Source organism: Astatotilapia calliptera, chromosome 18, assembly GCF_900246225.1.
Source record: "Astatotilapia calliptera chromosome 18, fAstCal1.2, whole genome shotgun sequence".
Lineage (NCBI taxonomy): Eukaryota > Metazoa > Chordata > Actinopteri > Cichliformes > Cichlidae > Astatotilapia > Astatotilapia calliptera.
The window spans coordinates 8765550-8786268 of NC_039319.1; the positions used below are offsets into that span (position 1 = coordinate 8765550).

The window sequence follows — 20719 nt, forward strand, 5'->3', positions numbered from 1 at the left end:
TCACTCTTAGGTCATAAGTAATGGGTTTTATATCAGTGCTTTATGCAGTGTTTTAACAATAACCTTAAATTTGCCAGGTTGTGCACTTGATTAATATTGCACATGTAATTGTTGGAAAATCTTTTAGTTAGTCTTGTGGATTTTAAGGTTTTGTATTTGCCAGTAGGTTATTGAGCCAGTACTCTGCAAGGCATTCCCAAAATTTATGAAGGCTGTAACTAAGAAATTACAAAGTGGTGGAGTACAAGAAGGACCTGGATTCACCCATCAGAGCTGGGACAGGCTCCAACCCCACTGCCACCCTGAACTTGATAACCAGAAGAAAATGGATGGATTGTTATTTCTTGCAACTTGGTCATTTTTATGGGGGGGGGTTAGTGTATATTTGCTGGTTTAGCCTCAGTTTAAGACTGTGTGTTTTATTTAAAAAACAATCTATTAATATTATCTAAATTTGATTTCTTATGTTTCTTTTCTTCTTGCCTCCTCAAGATTTTGTCTTCGTCGTGGAATTCCCCATTTAGTTACTTTCTGTTTTGTTTTGTTTTCTTAGTCATTAGTTAAACTTGTTTTGTTTTTGTTCTAATTAGTTTCAGTTGCATCTTGTTTACCCTGGTGTTTCTATTATACCTACTCATGTGGGTTTACATAACCCCTCCTTTGTCTCTGTTAGCCTGCCTTTGTGTGTTCCTGCATCATTCACGCCATGATAGTTTTTATTTATTTTTACCTTAATTGCATAACCTTTTTCAGAATAATTTTATGTGATGATTAGACTATAGAGAAAAACCAGCATACAGGACAAATTAAAGGAAAAACAAGGAAAAGTGTGTTAGTAAGGTGCTGGGCCCCCGCATGCCCACTGATTGACTGTACAAGTCTCATGAACTCTACTGGACAATCACCATTCTTCCAAAAGATAGTATATAAAGACCAGTATAATCCTCACCATCCTATAAGAGTTGATTACAGGGTGAAGCCGATCACTCATAACAACTTAATGCTTATTTGCAGTGAGCTGTTTCATCTAAGGTGGAGTGTCTCGAAGTTTGGACGAAAACTTAGGGATAAAACCTGGACAGAGAGTGGTTTATATTAGTAACTGTAACCCAGTGTTGATGATGTTTTTCTTTCTCTCTTTTTTTGTTATCATAATTTTTTCACTGCTTAAATTGTCTGTTACATTTCTTATGGCTTTCTTTCTTTCTTTCTTTTCAGATGTGTTCATAAATGCTACAGGAAGGTTAAGTCTCTTCTTAGAATAATAGTATTGAAACAGCAGAAAAATGCTCCTTTGGCCATATCAGCCATGCTACGCACACTGAAACTACAGAGAAAGGAGGAGCTTCTTTCCTTGTGGCTTTTGCGGCCCAATCACTTTAATCTTTGCACAAAATGGGCATGACAACCTAAACCATGCCTAAAAACGAACCCTCCAAAATGTAAAAGTCATATTACACATGTAATGTGTCAGACATCTGTATCTCGCAAAAAAGTCAGTTGTTGTACGTACAGTTAAGTCCATATCTGGCTGTTTATAAAGGTAGTAGCTAGGTTACAGCATATTGTAATTGGAGTTACACATAAATAATAAATAATCATAATAAATGATTATTATTAAAACAAATAATAATCAGTCACCCGCAATCACACCTGCTACACGCGCAGTGCGCTTGTATGTAATAATTACGGTAATAGCACAACGTCACTTGTGGCTGCAAGTGAGTTTGGTGTGTCGTTTAAGTACTTCCTGTAATGGTGGAAACTACATTTTTAAACACGCACAGACGCATTTATCAGCTTGTTGTTTTTTGCATGAATTTTCTAGGAGGATTCAGTCGTGACCGTCTGTCTGGATCACAGAGGTACTAAAAACAAGCGTCCCTCTAGCATACGCGGAAGAACCTGCAGATACTTCTGCCGCTGTGCTTCGGTGATGGATGCACTGCTCTAATACTTTCACACAGATTCACACACAGCACGCGTAGACGTGTGCAGCTTAAAACGTTTATTTGTGCTGTAACAAGGAGCCGAAACCAGTGCGAGATGGAGAGCTGCGACTTCCAGAGTCAGCTGCTGTCCGTCATGGAAGTCCTGGCCAAGGCGGCTGTAGCTGAGATAAACCGGCGTGTGGACCAGAGCTGCACGGTGCTCAGGCTGGAGGTGAGCCAGAGCCGGCGGGACATCGACCTGCTGAAGAGCAAGTGTGAGGTGATGGAGGCAGAGCTGAGGAAGAGCCGGATGAGGGCCAGGAGAAAAGGTGGGGACACCTGCCTGAGAGATGCTGAGGAGTCACGTCTTTGTTGTTTATAACTGACAGTTTTGTGTGATCTTCTCTCTTAGTGTTTAACAATCCATCAGCGGGGAGATTCTCTCCTCTGGTCAAAGTAGTTCTCAACAAAGAAACTCAGAGCTCACATTGGGACACACCGGTGGAAGCTCAGGCTCCAGATCAACCCCAGCAGGTAGGATACGGCTATTATACCAGTGCACCATATTATCCCATTCATAGAAGTTCCAGAAGTGAGAGTGAGAGACAGAGCCTTTAACTAGAAGAGCCCAATCCCCTTGTGGAACCAGCTCCCAGACTGGGTTCAGTTCAATTCAATTCAATTCAGTTTTATTTATACAGCGCCAAATCACAACAACCGTTGCCTCAATGCGCTTTATATTATAAGGTAGACCCTACAATAATATATACAGAGAAAAACCCAACAAGCATATGACCCCCTATGAATGGCAACAGTGGGAAGGAAAAACTCAATTTTAACAGGAAGAAACCTCTGGCAGAACCAGGCTCAGCGAGGAACCAGTTGCTTTAAGGGAGTTTTTTTTTTTTAAACCTATATCCTTAAGATAGAAACACGGGAAAGTAAATTAGAATATATGTAATAATTATTTTATATTGACTCGTAAGTACAAAACTTTATAACTTTGTGATGTTAACCTTATTTAACCTCATTGTAGATGGGCTAGAGCTCTACTAGCACAACTTGCATATAAGCACTGATGCATTTGCTTGACCACGCAGTGCATGTGTCATCTTATTTAAGCACTAACCCTGAGCCTGCTGTTGCAGTGTGCTGAGGCCGTGGAGCTTGCTAATGGGCCTGATCACATACGGATCAAAGAGGAGTGTGCAGAAGAGGATATGTGGAAAAATGATGCAGAGGACAGACCGAGTGAGTCCACACCTTTAATAGTGAAGAAATAAAACAATGTGATGTTTAAGAGGGACTTTTCGTTCAAGCACAAGGAATACTTCACTTTACTCAGATAAGCTGTAAAGGTAAATAAATGCACTGTTTATATACAGGTCATAAGATGAGAAGCCTGAGTCTGAGTACAAATTAATATGTATGTGTGCTAATGTGCACCAGAGCTGATGCTACACACATGGTTCAGTTTACAGACAAATTATTGTCTAGGTTTGCAGTTTAACAGCATTGCACTGAATTCAAAGCCCAGGATATGATCTGATAAGAATTACAACTATAAATTAATTTCAAATGAGCCAAATTGTTATTTGCCGACTATAAATCAGGGATGTCAAACTCAGAGGCCAAGTGGGTCAGACCAGTGAAACTTCCCTTTCTATTGGTGCAAAGAGGTTTAACTGCCCATTTAATCCCTGAGATATCACAATATGAGGAAAAAGAAGCACAACTTTACCTTTACTTTCAATATATGATAAAGAAATGCTGCTCTGCTTAATAAAATAAATCTATCAGCTTGACTCTGGGATTGAGTTGCAAGAAATAAATGTGTAAAATTATCATTGTTCAGACTGTCCTGTAGTTATAAAGCAGAAAGTTTTTGTCCACATTTATGTGTTTTACTGTGGAAAAAAAACAGGAGATTTTCTCTAATTTAATAGTTTAATTATTACTTAATTACATTGGTGTAATATGGATAGCCACAGGGAAGAGCTTTAATAGTAGGGCAAGCTGTCAAATTTATGAAAATACAGAAATATATGAAAATAAATATGAAAAATTTACACCCTCCTTTACATTTTCCAAAGCTGTCCAGTGGGGTGACTCTGGAGACTTGGCCTTATGTTTGACACCTTTGCTCTAAACGATTAAAGGTTTTATTAAAGGCATCTCTCTGGTAATGTGCTCTCTTTAGTCTCTGGAGCCGAGCATCAGCCGTATTTCGACACAACAAAACCTGCCCAAGGCGACAGCTTTGCGGAGCTTTACCACTCGGCTGAAAACCCGGCCCTCTCTGAAGATCTGGTTTCCCAAGTAGACGGCTACAGCATTTTCCCAGAACAGCAGCTGAACAGCGGCCAAAATGATATCGAACTCGTAGTGAAACACGAGAAAGAGGAAGAGGCGGATGAGGACGCAGCTCCACTCGGTTCAGCCCACACGTTTGTGACAGAGACAGCTGAGGGGCAGCTGTGGCCATCCAGCGTGTGCAGAGACACGGGGGACCCAGGTGTCCCGTACACCGGGCAGCAGTTTGAGCAGATTCCTGCTGCATTTGCATCTTCAGCCCTGTTGCACTTGGAGGATGTGGCACCCAGAGTTCACTCTGTTGGGAAATTTAATTCTGTTGTGCTGAGTTCCGCACGAGTGAAAAGACGAGGCAGAAGTTTGGGATGTAAGAGGCCACAGTCAGAGGAAGGACAAAACTCTGCATCTCAGATTAACTCCACAGATCCCACCTTGATTCCTCAACAGTTACAGAGCTGTACTCAAACGAGTAATCCAGACGAGGGCCAGACTGGGCCGAACCCCGCAGGCCCCTTCGCCACACACAGAGTTGGGGGCAGTTTGAGCCTGGCGAGGAGGATGAGGACGCCCTGGAGGTCCGGGCTCGGCGAGAAGCGGTTCAACTGCACGTACTGCGACAAAAGCTTCACCAGGTTCAGCCAGCTCAAAGAGCACCTGAGGAGTCACACGGGCGAGAAGCCGTTCAGCTGCATGCAGTGCGGCCGGAGCTTCACCAAACAGTGCAACCTCATCAGACACGCGGTGGTCCACAGCGGGGAGAAGCCCTACGAGTGCTCGCTGTGCGGGAAGTGCTTCACCCAGCGCTCTAGCCTCAAGTCTCATCAGAAAACAGCACACTTATAATGTTTATTTTATACAACCGCTGCCCGTGTGGAGAACTTAATAATTGGTTTTGTTTTTGTGATGTTACATATACACATAATTTTAGACTGAGTGGTACAGAATTATAAAACTACAGTCAAGTTTATGGCCCGGCTAATGTGTTTCCATCAGGCGCCACACAGGCTGCATGGAAAAGATGGATTGTGGAAAGTTGTTATTAAGTGTTTTATCTTTTTATGTTTTTTTTTTTTTTAGCCAGCTGTGGTGAGTAAAGGGTGGAAATAAACTCATCAACTCCTCAAACATGCCCCGTATAACACATCTGTTTTACTCCAACTAGGAACAAATTTATTCAGTGAGACATAAACTCAGTGTTTATGAAATGTTTATTGAGGTCACAAACCGAGTAAAACTGAGTTCTTTTTTTTATAGTCGCCCTCTACTGGCTTTTAAAAAGAATGCAGGTTTAAAGCACTTCTCCAATGGCTTAAAATTCAGACCTGAAGCATATGTCAATCTTTCATATACAGTCTGTGATCAGACTGCAGAACTAATGCTAGCTTCAGTCCTTTTAATCACTGGTTTCAAATCACCTTAAAGACTCATGAAACGTAGCTTTATGTGTTAATCCATCAGCCTTAATGAGAGGCTAATGAAAAGCTAAAGAGGCTTTCTACCTGCCATTCTTCTCTCTTCATCTTCAACCGTGTTGTTGTTCCTAAATTACCAATTTCATATTCATTGCCTTTGTTATTACATGTAACTTATGTTAATTTAATCCTGATAAGTTTTTCCCTGCGGAGCCCAAACTGCAAATTTGAAAAGTAAATAAAGTTGCTCTGCAGTTGAACTTGGTCCTTGAACACATCTTTGAACACATCTCAGCCCTATCAGAGATTAGATCGGTGTCTGGTGTTTCCATTAAACATCAAAGTTACTTGTGCTGGAGGTAAATCAAAGAAGTACCAAAAAACTGATGGGCCGTCAGAGGGTAGAAGAAGAGATTGTCTGGCTCTAACAAAAGCAGTAATCCCTGCACCCCCCTCCCCTCCCATTTTGTTGTTTTTACATTTTCAAGCACAATGTCAGTGTTTTTATAAGCTGGAAATCATTTGATTATAAATTAGGTATGTTTTAAATAACTTCTTACAACTGCAAACTAAAGTAGGAACTGTGGTATGTTTAAACCTCTAGGTTACATTTTTACAAACAGTCAATCGAGGATTAAGTTTGATTTGAATTTTATTGAATGTTACTGGTCATAAAACAGAAAGGCGACCTCTGCAGGCCGTACCCCGCCTCCCACCCTGTGAAGCTGGGATAAGTCTCTCGGCCTATGACCCTGAACTGGATAACCTGCAGATGGACGGCTGTTACAATAAATACATTTCAGTAAACTGAAAGAAATGTAACCAGATTAGACTTGAAGGATTTTGGAAAGTGTCAGAACTGCTTTATTTAAATATATGACTCATGAGAATTAAACTAACCATCTTTTGGCATCGCTTGTCTTCAGTCTCCGGGCATGGAAATCAAATTGGGAAGTTTCATTTATTTTAGAAACAGATCTCGCTTAGGATGGTGCAGTGGTCAGCACGAATGTCTCACAACAAGAAGGTTCCTGGGTTTGAATCTGTCTAGAGTTTCAATGTTCCCATGCTGCCCGTGTAGCTTCAGGTACTCTAGCTTCCTCCTCCAACTCAGTGATGCTTGTTAGGGTTATTGGTGATTATAAACCGATTAAAGACTGACTGGTTGACCTTTTCTGAAAGCTAAAATAGGCTCTGGAATCTGAAGTGTGAGTTCTGAGGGTGACGGGACTCATCCTGAAGTAAGACAAGAAAAACTCAGGCAAACTTGTTATTCAATCAGAAAAACAAAAAACATCTTAATCTGTATTCAACAAGGCAAGTACCACAAACATTTTACACAAATATACAAAGGTAAGACATTACTTTTTTCAATATAAATATGAAATTAGATCTTTTATCCTGTAAAACTGTGATAAAAGTTGCATAGAGGAGTAGTGATAGGACAGGACTCTATATATCACTCTATGTGTGCATTTTAGTTCTTATTAGAGGGATCAGACTGAGATCAGCAGAACGCAACAAAAGCCACACAAAGGAAAAAATATCGGCGTTGATGTTCAACACTATGAATCTAATCTTTATGAGCCATTTAGTTTGTACACAGAGCTGTTCGGATAGACATTTACAAGGATTTTAATACTCATTAAGGTGGAGATGGAAAAACTAAAGACGACTGATTCAAATCAGACATTCAGTGGAGTGTCAAGTACAACAAGTCACAGGGTCTCATAGTTCATTAAACAAAGCGAACCAAATGTTAGCAGCTTTAAAAAAATCTGTACTGTACGCTGTAATTATTCAGTTTTACCAAATAACAACTGCATTTATTTGCGGCACTTCCTGTTGCCTAAATGTTTTCCCTCCACTAGAGCAGAAAGTCACCATGAAAGACTTTGAAACTCCAGGTTATGATGTTAAACTGGAAAACATATTTACACCCAATCATCAACTGAGTCCTTTAAGTAAAGTGATTTCAGTATCAGCAATGTTAAAACAATACCACCATGAAAAGTTTCTGACAACGCACAAATCTGTAAGGACTGTTTGATAACACTGTTTGTATGACTTACAGTAATCCTGTTTTTTTTTTATAAGTCTGACGTAAGACCCGTCTTTCTATAGTTTACCAACATTTGCTACAATTATCAACCTTAAAGTGGATTTAATTATGCTTCAGTAGCTTCATCCTGTAATACTTAATCAGAAGAGTAAAGTGGGAAGCAGGTTGTTACTTCAAACCCATCACACACTGGATGGTTCGTCTGCTAGTAGAAGCACTCAAATATTATGGACGGATTATTTAATATTATTATTTTATCTTCTTTTTTCCCTTCTTTTTTTTTCTTTTTTTTTTTTTTAAATCAGTGGTGAGACTTGGCAAACTCAGAAGTGATAAATTTTTGGAGTACGTACAAATCTAGATGCGGGAATTTTTGGAAGGATTTATCACCAGCGAGAGATGGCGAAAAACTGGAAACTTTGCATCAAAACTTTACATGATCAAAACTGGGAGACAGAGTTGTGATATATTTTTGAGATGTATATGAAGCTAGATCCAGATATCCTTCTGAATCCAGGGATAATTCAGTGCATAGCGTGGAAGGATTTTCAGCCTTTGTCGTGGTATGATCTCAGATTTGGCTTTTTATTTAAGTTTTGCTCTTTAAAATTTGCATCGTGTGGCTTTAAACTTGTCTTGAGTTGGAACACATCCAAGTAAATAACCTGTGTTTTGGCTTGCTTCTTTTTTGGAGGGACTGTTTTGGAAATCTGGCCTGACAGATGTACAAGACATTTATTACAATATCTATGTTTGCCTACAGAGGGTAGAAATAAAAAATGCTTAGACTGGCTGGCTTTCGTTTGACTAGTTTATCTCTCCTCTTTTTTCTGTACTTTAAAGTTAGCGGGCTAAAAAATGTCAAAAGAACAAGAAATGTTCCTGAAAGATTTCAGTCGCCTGACACCAGGTTGTTTTTTTAAATTGGCAGGAATGAGCAGTGAGGAACCACCCTTTTCCCAATTTCACAGAGAAATCACTGACAAACCCTTAACTCTGTCACCCTTTTTCTCCTGGGGGAGAGATTAAACATCGGTCTCGTGAGTGCTTTTAGGCACGTTCTCATCTGAATATCAGCGTACGGTCTTGTAAATCTGATGCGGGGGTTTTTGATTCAGTATAAGCATTTGTTTCTCAATGAACACAAAAAGTATCAAAACCTAAACACAACACAATGGCTCTTCAATACCTCTCCTCATAGACAAAACACTGACTAGAGGAAAAAGAAAAAAATCTACATCTCACAATATTAAATACAAACAACCTTTTCAGAAAAATAATCTCTATGCAGAGGGTCCGTTGTGTTGATAAAAAGCTTTTTGTGCTATTGCTGACTTTCACACCTGGGTGGAAACTTTGAACAATAATTATTTATCCAAATCAAGTGTGCTTGATTGAGTCAACAGGTGATACATTCACTTGAAAGATCACAATCAAGTGATTTTTCCTTTTATCTTTTATTCTCCAAAAAAATTTGAAATGTGTCCAGTCTACTTTTAAAAGCCGTTTTCGGCTGCCTCTGTGGAGTCAGAGTCCTCCCCGCTTTCTTTTCCACCACCTCAGTGTGTTGACGCATTTTGCGCGGGTGCATTACATTGGGCATGTGTTTGTCCCCCGTTCCCATTCCTGCTCGTCCTCCGGGCTGCTCGAGCAGTCCATGGCCTCTCCACTGTCTCTCTCACTGCTGGGGATCATCGGAGACCAGCTCTCCCTTAACGAGTCCTCCTTACTTCCCTCTACCTCCCCGTCGTCCTCCCCTCTTCTCTGCCCGCAGTAGGGTGGGATTTCAACCACGACATATTTCTTCGTCCAGCTGCTCAGCGCCACCTTTTGCCGGATGTCATTTCCCATTTGGCCTGCATCAGACCGTGAGTTAGTACCTGTGAGAAAAAAAAAAAAAAAGCCGAAAGAGTAAGGATAAAAGGTTACAACAAAAAGACTGCTGTACTTGTAAATTATGTTGAATTTAACTCTTTGTAGCTACAATTTACAGATGTCCATTAATGTATCATATATAGGTAATCATAAAGTTACTGTTTTGTAAAAAGGACAGCAACAAAAATAGTCTGTGTGTGTGTGTGTCTGTCACATCCTTCATCCAAGCAGCATCAAACTCAGCAGTGCACTTAACTCGGGCTCCTGATAATTCATCAAACCAAATCTGAAGTAGTTTGGATGCAGTGTTGTTGATCAGATGAACACAGATTTCTCACACTATGAGTAGGACACACATGTTGATCTATGGCTAAACTTAAACTTGTGTAAATAGGGTAAATCGGTGACACTAAGTCATGGAAAGCTACTATCAATTACATGGCTGCTCTATTTGACTGCCACTGGAATTTCCTGTCCGACATTCAAAGTGCATTATTATTTTGAGATCATAAAGGACGACTTTAATAAGGTCACACACGGCATCTGCAGACAAATATTGCCAGTTATTCATCACCCTCATGCTTATCATTTAAACCATGCAAGTTTCCAAACTTTAGCTACTAATTATGTGGGACCATTACCATAGCGATATGGTAATGGTCCTTGTTCCAGTGTTCTTTGCACTGGAACTCAAATAGTTTTCTTATGCATCCCAAAAGATGTACACTTAAATAATCGCATTAACTTGTCAACCTACACTAAAGGAGCAAAAACTGATGAACGAGGAAACTCGCCCTAATAATTACAGACTGTTCTGTTCCTGCTCCTGCAGAATGAGATGGCCCACACCGTTTCATTTATATGAAACAGACGGAATGAAACTGACTTCACAGATGATGACTCATGTCTGTTACAGTAACCTAAAAGTGAACAGGTAATGTAATAATATGACACATATGGTTTGGTCGTTACTGTGGTCATCACTGACAGAAGATAACGTGTTATCCTCTTATTTAAAACCTGCTCAAAAGCAGCACTGAACATGAGTTCCTTATTTCTGGTTATCATCACCTTACTCGCCTCATGTATGGTGCACTCTTAGCTGAAAAGAAGCATATTATGAGTTCACAATCCTCTAGCTTAGAATTTAAACCGCAAAGCAAAGAGTTACTTACACACTCAGCAATTAAAAATGTTATTTATTTACAATGCTTGCTGCATGCTACATGCAAACTGCTTGGTTAATCACAAATGTCCCTGACATGTCACTTCAAAGAGGGACCATTAGCCACTAAACTAAACTAAAATCTAATTTTAGTTGATTGTTTTCTACTTGAAGCTCATCTTTTATCTTTCCACAAACATTCGCTGAGCTCACCTAGAAGAGTTGTGGACAGCTGACTGGAGTTACAGTTAACAGAACCGTTGTTGGTGCTAACAGCAGCGGCGAGGTGGAAGATCTCAGAGCGAGGAAGCTGGGGCGATACCGGTAAGGAGTGACACTGTCTTCCCGGCAGCTGCTGCCAGTAATAAGACGCCTCTTGTTGGGCTCTTCCGGGCCCAAGAGCACATGGTTGGTTACTGAACACACTTCCAGGTGGCGAGTGGAGGTCAAACACCAGGGAGAAGACAGACTTGCTGGGCACATCGTAAAACTTAATCTTCCCCCCGCACAGATCTTCTCGGGCTGTAAAAGGGTTGATCTTGCGGGCTTTGGAGGCTCTCTTGGCAGTAGGGGGGTTATAGTAAGGGTCCTGGACATTGACTTTTCTTCCTGGCTTGCAGGAGAAGACGTCCGATTGGCTGCGGCTGAGCCAGATGTTTCGTCTGGGGCGGGGTGATTTAGGAGGGATTTTATCGTTCTGGAAACCAAGAGGATTCCCTCGCTTGAAGCCTTGGATCTTCTCCCCTTAAATGAAGAGAACAAGAGCTTTCTGTGATCATCTTACATAAAATCTACAGAAAATACAGAAGTGTATTTCAGGTTTTTTTTTGACATAGCCATACAGAAGGTGAAGCAGGAATATTTTAAAACCACTAGATGGCAGAATAGGCTAAATGTATGTTAACAGTTTCCCAAGGCGCTGCATGAGATTATTTAAACAGACGTTTTCAGTGGTGTGGTCGGGTTTAATTCTCGCAGCGCTGGAATCATGGCAGGATTAAGAAACCGTCTCGCCGGTGGTTGTTAAACATTGTTCAAAAACAAAGGGTTTACTCGTATAAATATTTTTTAAAGTTAAGTACTGAGACGGTTCCAAGCATAGCATAAATATATCTAAAAATACGAGCTCCTCTCAAAGCTTGTAGTGGACCCCCAGGTGTCTCCTTTATTCCAGGAAACTCTTTTTACTCATGTGGACTAAAAAAAGGCTCCTTTGGAAAAATATTTGGCTTTTACGTTTTCGTTATGCAACAGAAACATTTCCTACTGTCAGGGCGATCCTGGTCTCGGGAAACATTGATGTTATCAGCAGAGAGAGGGAGATGGAGGAGGTGGAGGAGGATGATGGGTACATAGAGGGGAGGAGGAATGGCGAAAAGGAAGTTTATGATGTAACAACCAACAGCTGATGAGAGGTGTCACAGTCAGGCCCTGTTTTCCACACAGTAACAGCTACATGAGGGATCACCCTCATGCCAGCAGGCTAAGACTGCGTTTTATATGTTCTGCCACCTTCATCGGATAACAAGAAAACAATAATCTTGACAGCTGTATAAATGTTTTATGTCACAGCTGTGACATAACATGTAGTGGGGGGGGGGGAGAAGCTCTGGGGCTTGCCCAAACAAAATCATTACTGGCTCCTCGTGACTCCATGATGTGTCAGACATGCAGGCGGCTCTACGCGGGACCAAATTAGAAGTGAAACCTGGGCCTGCATGGATTAAGTGTCTCAAGCAGGAATGTTGATCTCTGACCAAATTTCCTCTTCTACCGTGGATGAAGTTTATATTTTCAGGAATCAAAGTGATTCACGGTTAGAGCTCTGGGTCAGTGATAGGGACACTCAGATAAATGTTAACATGATGCACTTTAAATAGCTCGCTTGAGTGCGATAATAGTGAATACAGACGTCAGTGAAATAAGGGCTATTACATGGCTGAAGCTGTTTGGAAGGAGCAAAATCTGGCCTGAGCAAGCCTGGCTGTATGTTTAGGGTGAGGGCAGTGTAAACAGCACCTTTGTAAGTGACCGTTTGCTTTGAGATAAGATAAGATAAGATAAGATAACCTTTATTAGTCCCACACGTGGGAAATTTGAGATGAGAAGCACTGTGGTGTTAGGAGGAAAAAGAAGAGTTGGATTGGACATTGGATAAATGGTGAAATAGTTGACAGGCTGAGAAGATAAGACAAGCAGAGTCTGTACTGTTGTAAGTGGCAAGGGTGAGGTGAGGGAAATTTCTGTTGCCTTGTTTGCTTACAGTTTCCCCTCCTTTCACCTCCCCTCACAGGAATTTACAAGCATCTTCGTGTAAATAAAACGACGTGGCCTTTATGGACTGTAAAGCTGAAGTTTTATGTGAGAGTGGGAGGGGGGGGGGGGACTGTTACCTTTGGCTATGGTTTTCTTGTCATTGTCCCCAGTGAGCAGGACACACTCGTGCTCCATATCTTCAACTTTAAGGCGTGCGAAAATCTCCTCGAGGTGCCTGACGAGGTCTGAGAAGGATGGACGGAGTTTAGGATCCATCTAAAGGAGAAGAAAAAGGAGATATGGAGAAGGCTGATAGTGACAGTAATAAACATTATCAAAGGTTGCACTTTGTAAATTATTTTCTAGGTAAAGAGAAACACACAAACAGAATTGCATTTATCTTAACACTGCGTTGATTATGTAACAGTGTCATAGTTCACATTACATTACTCGATGACACCAAAACCCTTAAACTGTAGTTTACAGGTTGGTGCCATAGTGGCACAAAGAAAGGACGGTTTTATAATATTATTGGCACTCTAGTTGGGAAATGTTCAGTTGCTCAGCAGACTGTGGTATAAGACTAAGACAAGTAGTAAAATGAACATCTGAGGTCACTATGATTTTCGACTGTCCTTAGCAATAAAATCTAGTAATAAAATGTTTATTTTATGGCTAAGAATTAGATTTACCTTTGGGTGGTGCCAGCACATACAAGTACAATCATATCCTTACATTAAAGGCCATGAGTCACCCTATGTGACAGAAATGCAAACTCAAACGTGCTTAATATTTTAATCATATAGCCGTTGATTAACGTTTGGCTCTAGCTAAAAATCCCTATGAGAAAATTACAAAAAATTCCCCTATGCAGGAAAGCCCCTCCTTTCCAAGAATAGTGACTGACTGAATTTATGAGGATAGAAATGTATGAAATCAAAATGAAAATGATAAAGCTGAGAGGCAAAATAAAAGCAAGAGAAACAAGGGGAGGCAGATGGAAGAAGAAGAAATTGGCAATGGACAGCTGGGATGAAATACAAAGTGTGAAAAAATGAAAGTGTTGCTAAAAGATGATATTTAACTGTCAAAGAAGTGCAAAAGAAGTCGCAAGGAAATGCCAGAAAGAGACAGACTTGGAAACAGACTTGAAGAAGGATAAGGATGATAAAAGCAAGACAAGAGATAAGGATGAGAAGGGATAGAAGAGGCCTATCTAGTCTTAATCAGCAGGGTGCTGTAAGATCTTTAATGCTCTCATCATCTGTGGTTGTAATTAACTTCAGTGAAAAATAACTCGTGTTTTCAGTTCAGTGATCATGTGAGTAAAACAAAGTAGCAAAATCTCATTTAAAGTTTATAAGCAAATATATTTTATTTTATGGTTTCATTTACTTGCTGCTTATTCTAGATACTTTTACAACAAACCAGTATATGACTTAAGAAAAGCAGAACGTGCCAAGTGAGTGGCTCTGCTTTTAGAGAACAGAACCCCTTCTGGAGAGGAAGCTAAATCCGATTATTCACATAATCAGATTGCCCCTTTATTTCTGAAAAAGGGAATGAACGTTACTTAACTAATTAGAAATAAAACAGTCGAAACTCCAGGACAAAGCCAACTGGGAAATGTTGTCTCAACATAGCAGAGTTTGTGGTAAACACATTATAAAAACAGACTGAAGCCTCAACTTTATGAGCTACTTTAAAGCTACTGCTGCCTGCAAGCTGTTTTCTCACAAGCAGACAGTGGGTGTTTATTATCAGTGAACTAGTGCTAACAAGCACATTTATTTTTTTCTATTGAATTTTAAATATTTAACAGTTATGTTTTGTTTACTTCCTGTAAATGCTGGTCAGAGATAAGCAGCCCTGAATGTTTGTTGCACAAGATGGAAAGCAGAGGATTGGAAATCGATAAGCAATGACCACGTACATCTCCCAGTAAACAACATGTTTTTATGCTTAAAATAAACCTAAGCTGTTTATTGGACTTTAAAAGAGCCACTTTAAATGAATCACAGTTTATCTCATGGGTTTTGATGAAGTCGCTCATTTCACTTGGTCTGAAATAAACTATGTTAGCTTCTCTACCATTATTAAGCCAACTTTATTCCAATTGGCTGCTGGTTGCAAACACAAGGGCTGAAGAGCAGGTGGGTGGGCCTCAAATGGCTATATGACAGATATCTGCTCTTTTTTTGACATCATACCGATTTAAATAGTAGGAAAAAAATTTAGAAACAGAGCCTTTAGAGCAGCCTGAAGCCTCACAGACACTACTTGGATTATTTGAATCCTGCTTTTTAAAGTTTTATTATTTCTGAAATTTAAAAAATGAGGTTGTATAATGGACTCACATTGCAGCAGTTAAAGGCCAGCTGGAGGAAGTCAGGCGGACAGTCTCCAACCATGTGCTGGAATGTGTGATAGTCCAGGCCGAAGTTCTGGTCAGGAGGGCGAAGCGAGAGGGACAAAGAGGTTTGAAATACATGAAGAACAAACAGGAAATTCATATTCTAACAGTGGGATAAAGACGGAGACTGACAGCACTTCAGCAGATGTTTGACATACTGTAACTCAGCTGCCAAAGCCAGCTTCGTGTCAAACTAATCCCTCTGACATGATCCTGCTGGCTGCCAAGTTTTCTTTTGCTTTAGACCATCAAGAACTAATAATCAGCTGCTTTATTATTAACTTGGATTCACTTGTAAGCCCGGCTTAAGGGCACAATTCACACTGAAATGCAAAGGATTACCCTTTTGACCAGTTATCATTCTTAATGAATTCATGCCAACTTGCATACAGTAGATGCTTGGTAAGGGATTTTAATGTTAAACGGTGTGCAAAACAAATGTACAGGTGATCAAAGTTTCTGTATTTTATTAACATGCATTTCATAATTTTAATGCCAGTGTAAGATGCTACTGCAGTTATAAATAAGACTGAAAAGGGTGGTTTTAACTAACTTGAACAGCTATATTCTGAGCCTTTTACATATTTCACATCATAAACGGTAAACATCGGCCTTGTGCAAAGAGAGCCTGGACATAAGCACAATGAGAAAGTTCATTAGATGAATAAATAGTAAGTATTTGAAGTTCACTTATATTTTTCTAAAATGGGTGGGAAAATGGTTGACACTCATTTTGTTCTGTGAATAACTGTTTTACTGTGTACACATGGTGAGAGGCACGGTATAGCAACAAGATTAGTCTGTGTACAGTGCAAACATGTAGACTTAGTACTGCAAGGTCATGTGATCAGAAAACTGATGCGAGGCAGATGAGCAGTCACCTCTGTGCGGGGAAGAAAGTCGGGGTCGGCCTGAATCCTTGCGATGATTTCACACAGGATTATTCCATAGGAGAACACGTCGGCCTGAAAACAGATCGACGTTAATATTTACACACATACCCGCAAGAGCAAATAAAGACTGCTTATAAAAATATAAAATTGCCCCTTCTAACAATTCAGATCAGAGTAACTGCGAATTATCTGCTATTATTAACAGTTCCGAAGATTCAGTTTCCATCGGGGTTTGTTTAGGTTTAATCAAAACTATTGTAACAATGTCTAATCAAAGTTTATGTTCAATCCAGTCTGAGGCCATAGCAGCACTGGCTGTAAAGATAAACATCTACCTTCTCATTGTAGGGTTCATCTCTCAGCACCTCCGGAGCCATCCAGAAAGGAGACCCAACCACTGAAAGCTTCTCTCCTTCAGCGCTAAACACACCATCACAGACACAGAATAATTTATTATATTCAACATGCCATCATAGTAAAAAAGCCAGAAAATGTAAGAAACTTTGCAGTTTTAAGATTAACCTAGAACTCTGCTTTCCTGCTTCACTGATCTAAAATATTTTTACAGAGTTGTTTTTAACTTGAGGAAGGCAAGAGTGAGTGTAGAACGAGGAAGAGACCTGACCTGACCATGTTCACAAAGTGGGTAAAGGAAGTATGTTTAATACAACATGAGGCTTTATATTACCCGTGTGCTAAAAAGTAAAAGCCTCTTTGAGTGCATTAGCGGAGTAAATGGATATAGAACATCTGTGAAAACATGCAAACTCTAACCTCACCATTAATGCTGAAAGGTACATGCAGCTTGTAGAGCAACATATGCTCCCATCCAGACCATTCCTTTTTCAGAGATTGCATATTTCAGCAAGACAATGCTAAAAAACATACTGCATCCATTACTGCAGCATGGCTTTGTCATAGAAGAGTCTGGACTGCAGGCAGGCTGATTTTTACCAATTGCAAACATTTGGTACATCATGGAATGAAAAATACAAAACAAGAACACACAGTATTTTTGAGCAGCGAGAATCGCATATCGGACAAAAAGGGGACAATATTTCTCTCACAAAGGTCTAGCAGCAGGTCTCCTCAGTTCTCAGACACTTTCCAAACTGCTATTAAAAGAAGTCTATAATGGTCTATAAGATTTACAAATAACCACATTCTATTCTAATTTACTACCAATGGTTTTTGGTATTGACTCTACCAGGCAGACCTTTTAATCACCTTTTATGACATTTAAAATGATATAGTAACATTTCTCTTAACTCTCTAATTCGTTCACTTAAATGACCTTTGCTTCATACATTTTTAAACTGGATTAAGCAAGCCAAGATTCATCATTTCCTGACAAACTGCACTCTCCCACTTAATAATAAATAATAACGGGAGTGGCTACTTTCAGCACAGTAACACCCATACATGTTTACATATCCACATGCATAAAGCATTACATAAGTTATTATTTGGTCTCTATGCACAGCGCTCCTGAATATAGTTTAGAAAAGACAAAACAGAGACACTCCTTTACTCTGCTGCAGGATTAAAAAAGTAAAACCCGGCACTGATACTATCCTACTGTTATCAAAACACTAAAGAAGAGAATGTGAAATGTAGAGGCGGCTGTTAATGTTAGTGCCTGACCTATGTGTCAGTAAATAACCCTGTGAGTGATATGAGGAGGAGGAGGAGGAGGAAGAAGAGGAGGAAGACTCTGAGTTAGCTGTAACAGCAACAACAGAAAGGTACAAAAATAATCATGTGGAGAGCAGTAATGAACAAAAAACAGGCTAGAATATTAATCTTATGACCTGCAATATTCTCTGGCACTCATTACAATGAGCAGCATTTGAATGGAGTAGCAATATGATCATTTATTCCTGACACAAATGGAAGTGTGGTGCAGATAAATTAAAACAAATCAAGACAAAGCTAAAAAGGCTACCCTGCAAAGACATCATCCCAGTCAGTTAAATTACATAAACCAAACTATGTGACACACCTAGAGATGTTAGTAGCCACTACAAGCAAGTATAAAACTGGTCCAATACAGCTTTGAAGTTTGATAAACTTTTTTTAACCAGATAAAACAAGCGAACGGATATCTCAGTTTGGTTACGTACTAGCAGACATCAGCCTTGTTAAACTTCAGTTTTGAGTCATCTGTCTTAAAATCAATCTAATTTTAGATCTGGGGTTTTGAAAAGAAAAAAAGAGCCTGCAGTTTTACCTACTAAATGTGCTTCTGTTCATCAGTGTTTTCCCTTACTCTTTGTCGATCAGTACGTGGGGTACGTGTGGTTTTTGACAGCTGTAAATTACTGAGTCTAGTACGAGGTGGATGAGAAGAGCTGTGACGCAAACACGCTAAATGTAAAAACTAAAAACAGTGAGTGAATGAAAGGGTACAAGGACAGATCAAGCTAACGCTGGGTGATAATTATCAATGACTTCATGGTTACAGCCGGCCCCTTTTACAACACAATTTAGATTCAGTGTTAGTATGAGTAAGCACGACTGTAACACTGGTAGAAAACCAGAAGCACGGCCTCCAAATGCTGTTTATTATTTTTAATACTAGTTATGATCCAGGTGTAAATATGTGCTGAGATCAGTGAGTCCTCCTTACAGATTGGTAGGGATCTTTTCTGCCAGGCCAAAGTCTCCCACCACTGCTGTGTACATGCCGTCATCACTCTTGATCAGGCAGTTCTGTGAATGCAGAAAGACACGTTTGCTTGAGGAAGTTGCATTAAAAAAAAACCCCAAAAAAACTTTTGTGAGCTAGTAATACCAGTCCAAACCTCTACTTCCTCACCATTACTGTACATGGTGTTGCATCTTTCCTGTTGAACATTCCTCTTCAGATTAAATTAACAGGCTGTAAATATGCCGTTTATTGAAATTTCTAATGCACATGCACTTCTAACTTTGTCTGCACACCCCTGTGTAACTTAACTGTGACATTTAGTAGTCACAGCTACCCAGACTGGCATATAAATAAACTGTGAGTACGTAGAACATTAACATTCAGCTCTACTGACTGGAGTAACATACGACACAGTGAGTGCACAACTAGATTTCTATCCTGCCTTTATAAATGGTACACCAACATGTTGCTCTGTAAACTACAAAATAATTTCTCCAATAAAGCAGGACAGTACAATAAGAGGAGAGAGTCTTTAGAACAGTGCATAGCTTTAACTAAATACAAAGCAGACAATGTTGCTTTGTTCATTTACTTCCCCGACCGGTATGAGTCCAAGTAAATAGACTCTCTATTAATTTGAGGAAGTATAATTTGCAAGGCTATGAGTACACATATGACCACAAAAGGCTTTTCTTGCGTGTTGCGTTTTCATCTAGTCCAGTGGAAAATTTCACACGCTTTATTTTTTTGCAGGTACTTATTATTATTATTATTATTTTGTACACAGGTGAAGAGCTAAAAGCAAAGAGAGGAAATAAATATGATTTTACAGCAGAGTGCATACTGCTCATGTTCCCTCGCTGCGCCAACATGGCTCTGGATCAAGTTGGAAAACTAGAAGCTGCTTGGTACAAAATATCACATGTGACAGTGTTAGCGGTCTTTAGGTTCCACTTATTCCTAAACCTGCTGAACTCTTTGTAAACTGTGTTACAGGGACACACCTGAACATACTTTAAGGTTTCTAAATAACACTAAGAAAGTCTTATGAATATTATCCTGGGATGAGAAAATGGAAAAACAATTATCTGTTTAGTACAGCTAGTATTTCATTATATACTACCCCACAGGAAACTCATAAAGAAGCCAAAGTCAAACATTTTATATTGTTCTCCACACAAAAACACTTACAAGAAATACACCACAAGGGTTCTAATCTGAAGATGTCCAAGTGTTCATTTTGGGGGGATATAAGCAGACCATTTTTAGCTCCCGTTTCACCTCTTAATGACACAATTACCCATTTAGCTAACCTTGGAGGTGAGGTCCCGGTGGAATATGCCTTTAGAGTGCAAGTAGGCCAGACCGCTGGCGATATCACAGGCTAATTTCACCCTGGTTGGCCAGCTCAGGTGTTTGTTGCTGTCCAGAAGTTGCTCCAGGTTCCCACCATTGATGTACTACAGGAAGAGAAAGACACATCTATAAATTAACTGGTAAATATCAGATTATTTTTAAACAAGATTTACATTCAGATCTAAAATAACCCTGAACAAAGTAGGGCACAGAAAATTGCTTTTAAAATGCTGAAGCTCGAGAACAGACAACGTGCAATATGGTTTCAAAATGTGCGGAAGAACAAATTATTTCATATTATTGGTATTACTGAACCAGGAACTGCTTTACTATGCTTGAAAAACAAAGCATTTCCTTCCTACACAGGTCATTATAACAGTGAGATGGGGAGAT

The 20719-nt window shown here is 39.7% G+C and overlaps 2 protein-coding genes across 4 annotated transcripts in view; one reads left to right on the plus strand and one right to left on the minus strand.

Moving 5' to 3' along the window:
• Positions 1–1715: 1715 nt before the first annotated feature.
• Positions 1716–6225, plus strand: LOC113009968 (histone-lysine N-methyltransferase PRDM9). 2 transcript variants are annotated; one of them, XM_026148688.1, is made up of 6 exons: positions 1716–1730; positions 1829–1865; positions 2028–2260; positions 2344–2465; positions 3080–3182; positions 4132–6225. In XM_026148688.1, exons 3-6 carry the CDS (start codon positions 2047–2049, stop codon positions 5085–5087), a joined length of 1395 nt encoding a protein of 464 aa, XP_026004473.1. In that variant the 5' UTR covers positions 1716–1730; positions 1829–1865; positions 2028–2046; the 3' UTR covers positions 5088–6225. The 2 variants fall into 2 exon arrangements, with proteins under 2 accessions (XP_026004473.1, XP_026004472.1); XM_026148687.1 differs by having other exon boundaries at positions 1722–1865.
• Positions 6226–6912: 687 nt separating this feature from the next.
• tesk2 (testis associated actin remodelling kinase 2) overlaps positions 6913–20719 on the minus strand; it is a 35577-nt gene continuing 21770 nt past the window's right edge. For both annotated transcript variants that reach the window (XM_026148686.1, XM_026148685.1), the window contains exons 7-14: positions 20284–20430; positions 18950–19032; positions 16656–16740; positions 16309–16392; positions 15372–15458; positions 13152–13290; positions 10972–11502; positions 6913–9598 (exon numbers count right to left, since the gene is read on the minus strand). In XM_026148686.1, coding sequence (XP_026004471.1) covers positions 9309–9598; positions 10972–11502; positions 13152–13290; positions 15372–15458; positions 16309–16392; positions 16656–16740; positions 18950–19032; positions 20284–20430 — 1446 coding nt within the window. In that variant the 3' untranslated portion in view covers positions 6913–9308. The remainder of the gene's footprint in view (positions 9599–10971; positions 11503–13151; positions 13291–15371; positions 15459–16308; positions 16393–16655; positions 16741–18949; positions 19033–20283; positions 20431–20719) is intronic.

What these genes read in the sequence shown, in the direction of transcription:
- LOC113009968 (XM_026148687.1), top strand. Translation starts at nt 1,756, where the DNA reads ATGGTGGAAACTACATTTTTAAACACGCACAGACGCATTTATCAGCTT. An exon ending in CGTCTGTCTGGATCACAGAG is followed by an intron (nt 1,866 to 2,027) that starts GTACTAAAAACA and finishes TGCTGTAACAAG; the next exon opens with GAGCCGAAACCAGTGCGAGA. An exon ending in CTCCAGATCAACCCCAGCAG is followed by an intron (nt 2,466 to 3,079) that starts GTAGGATACGGC and finishes CTGCTGTTGCAG; the next exon opens with TGTGCTGAGGCCGTGGAGCT.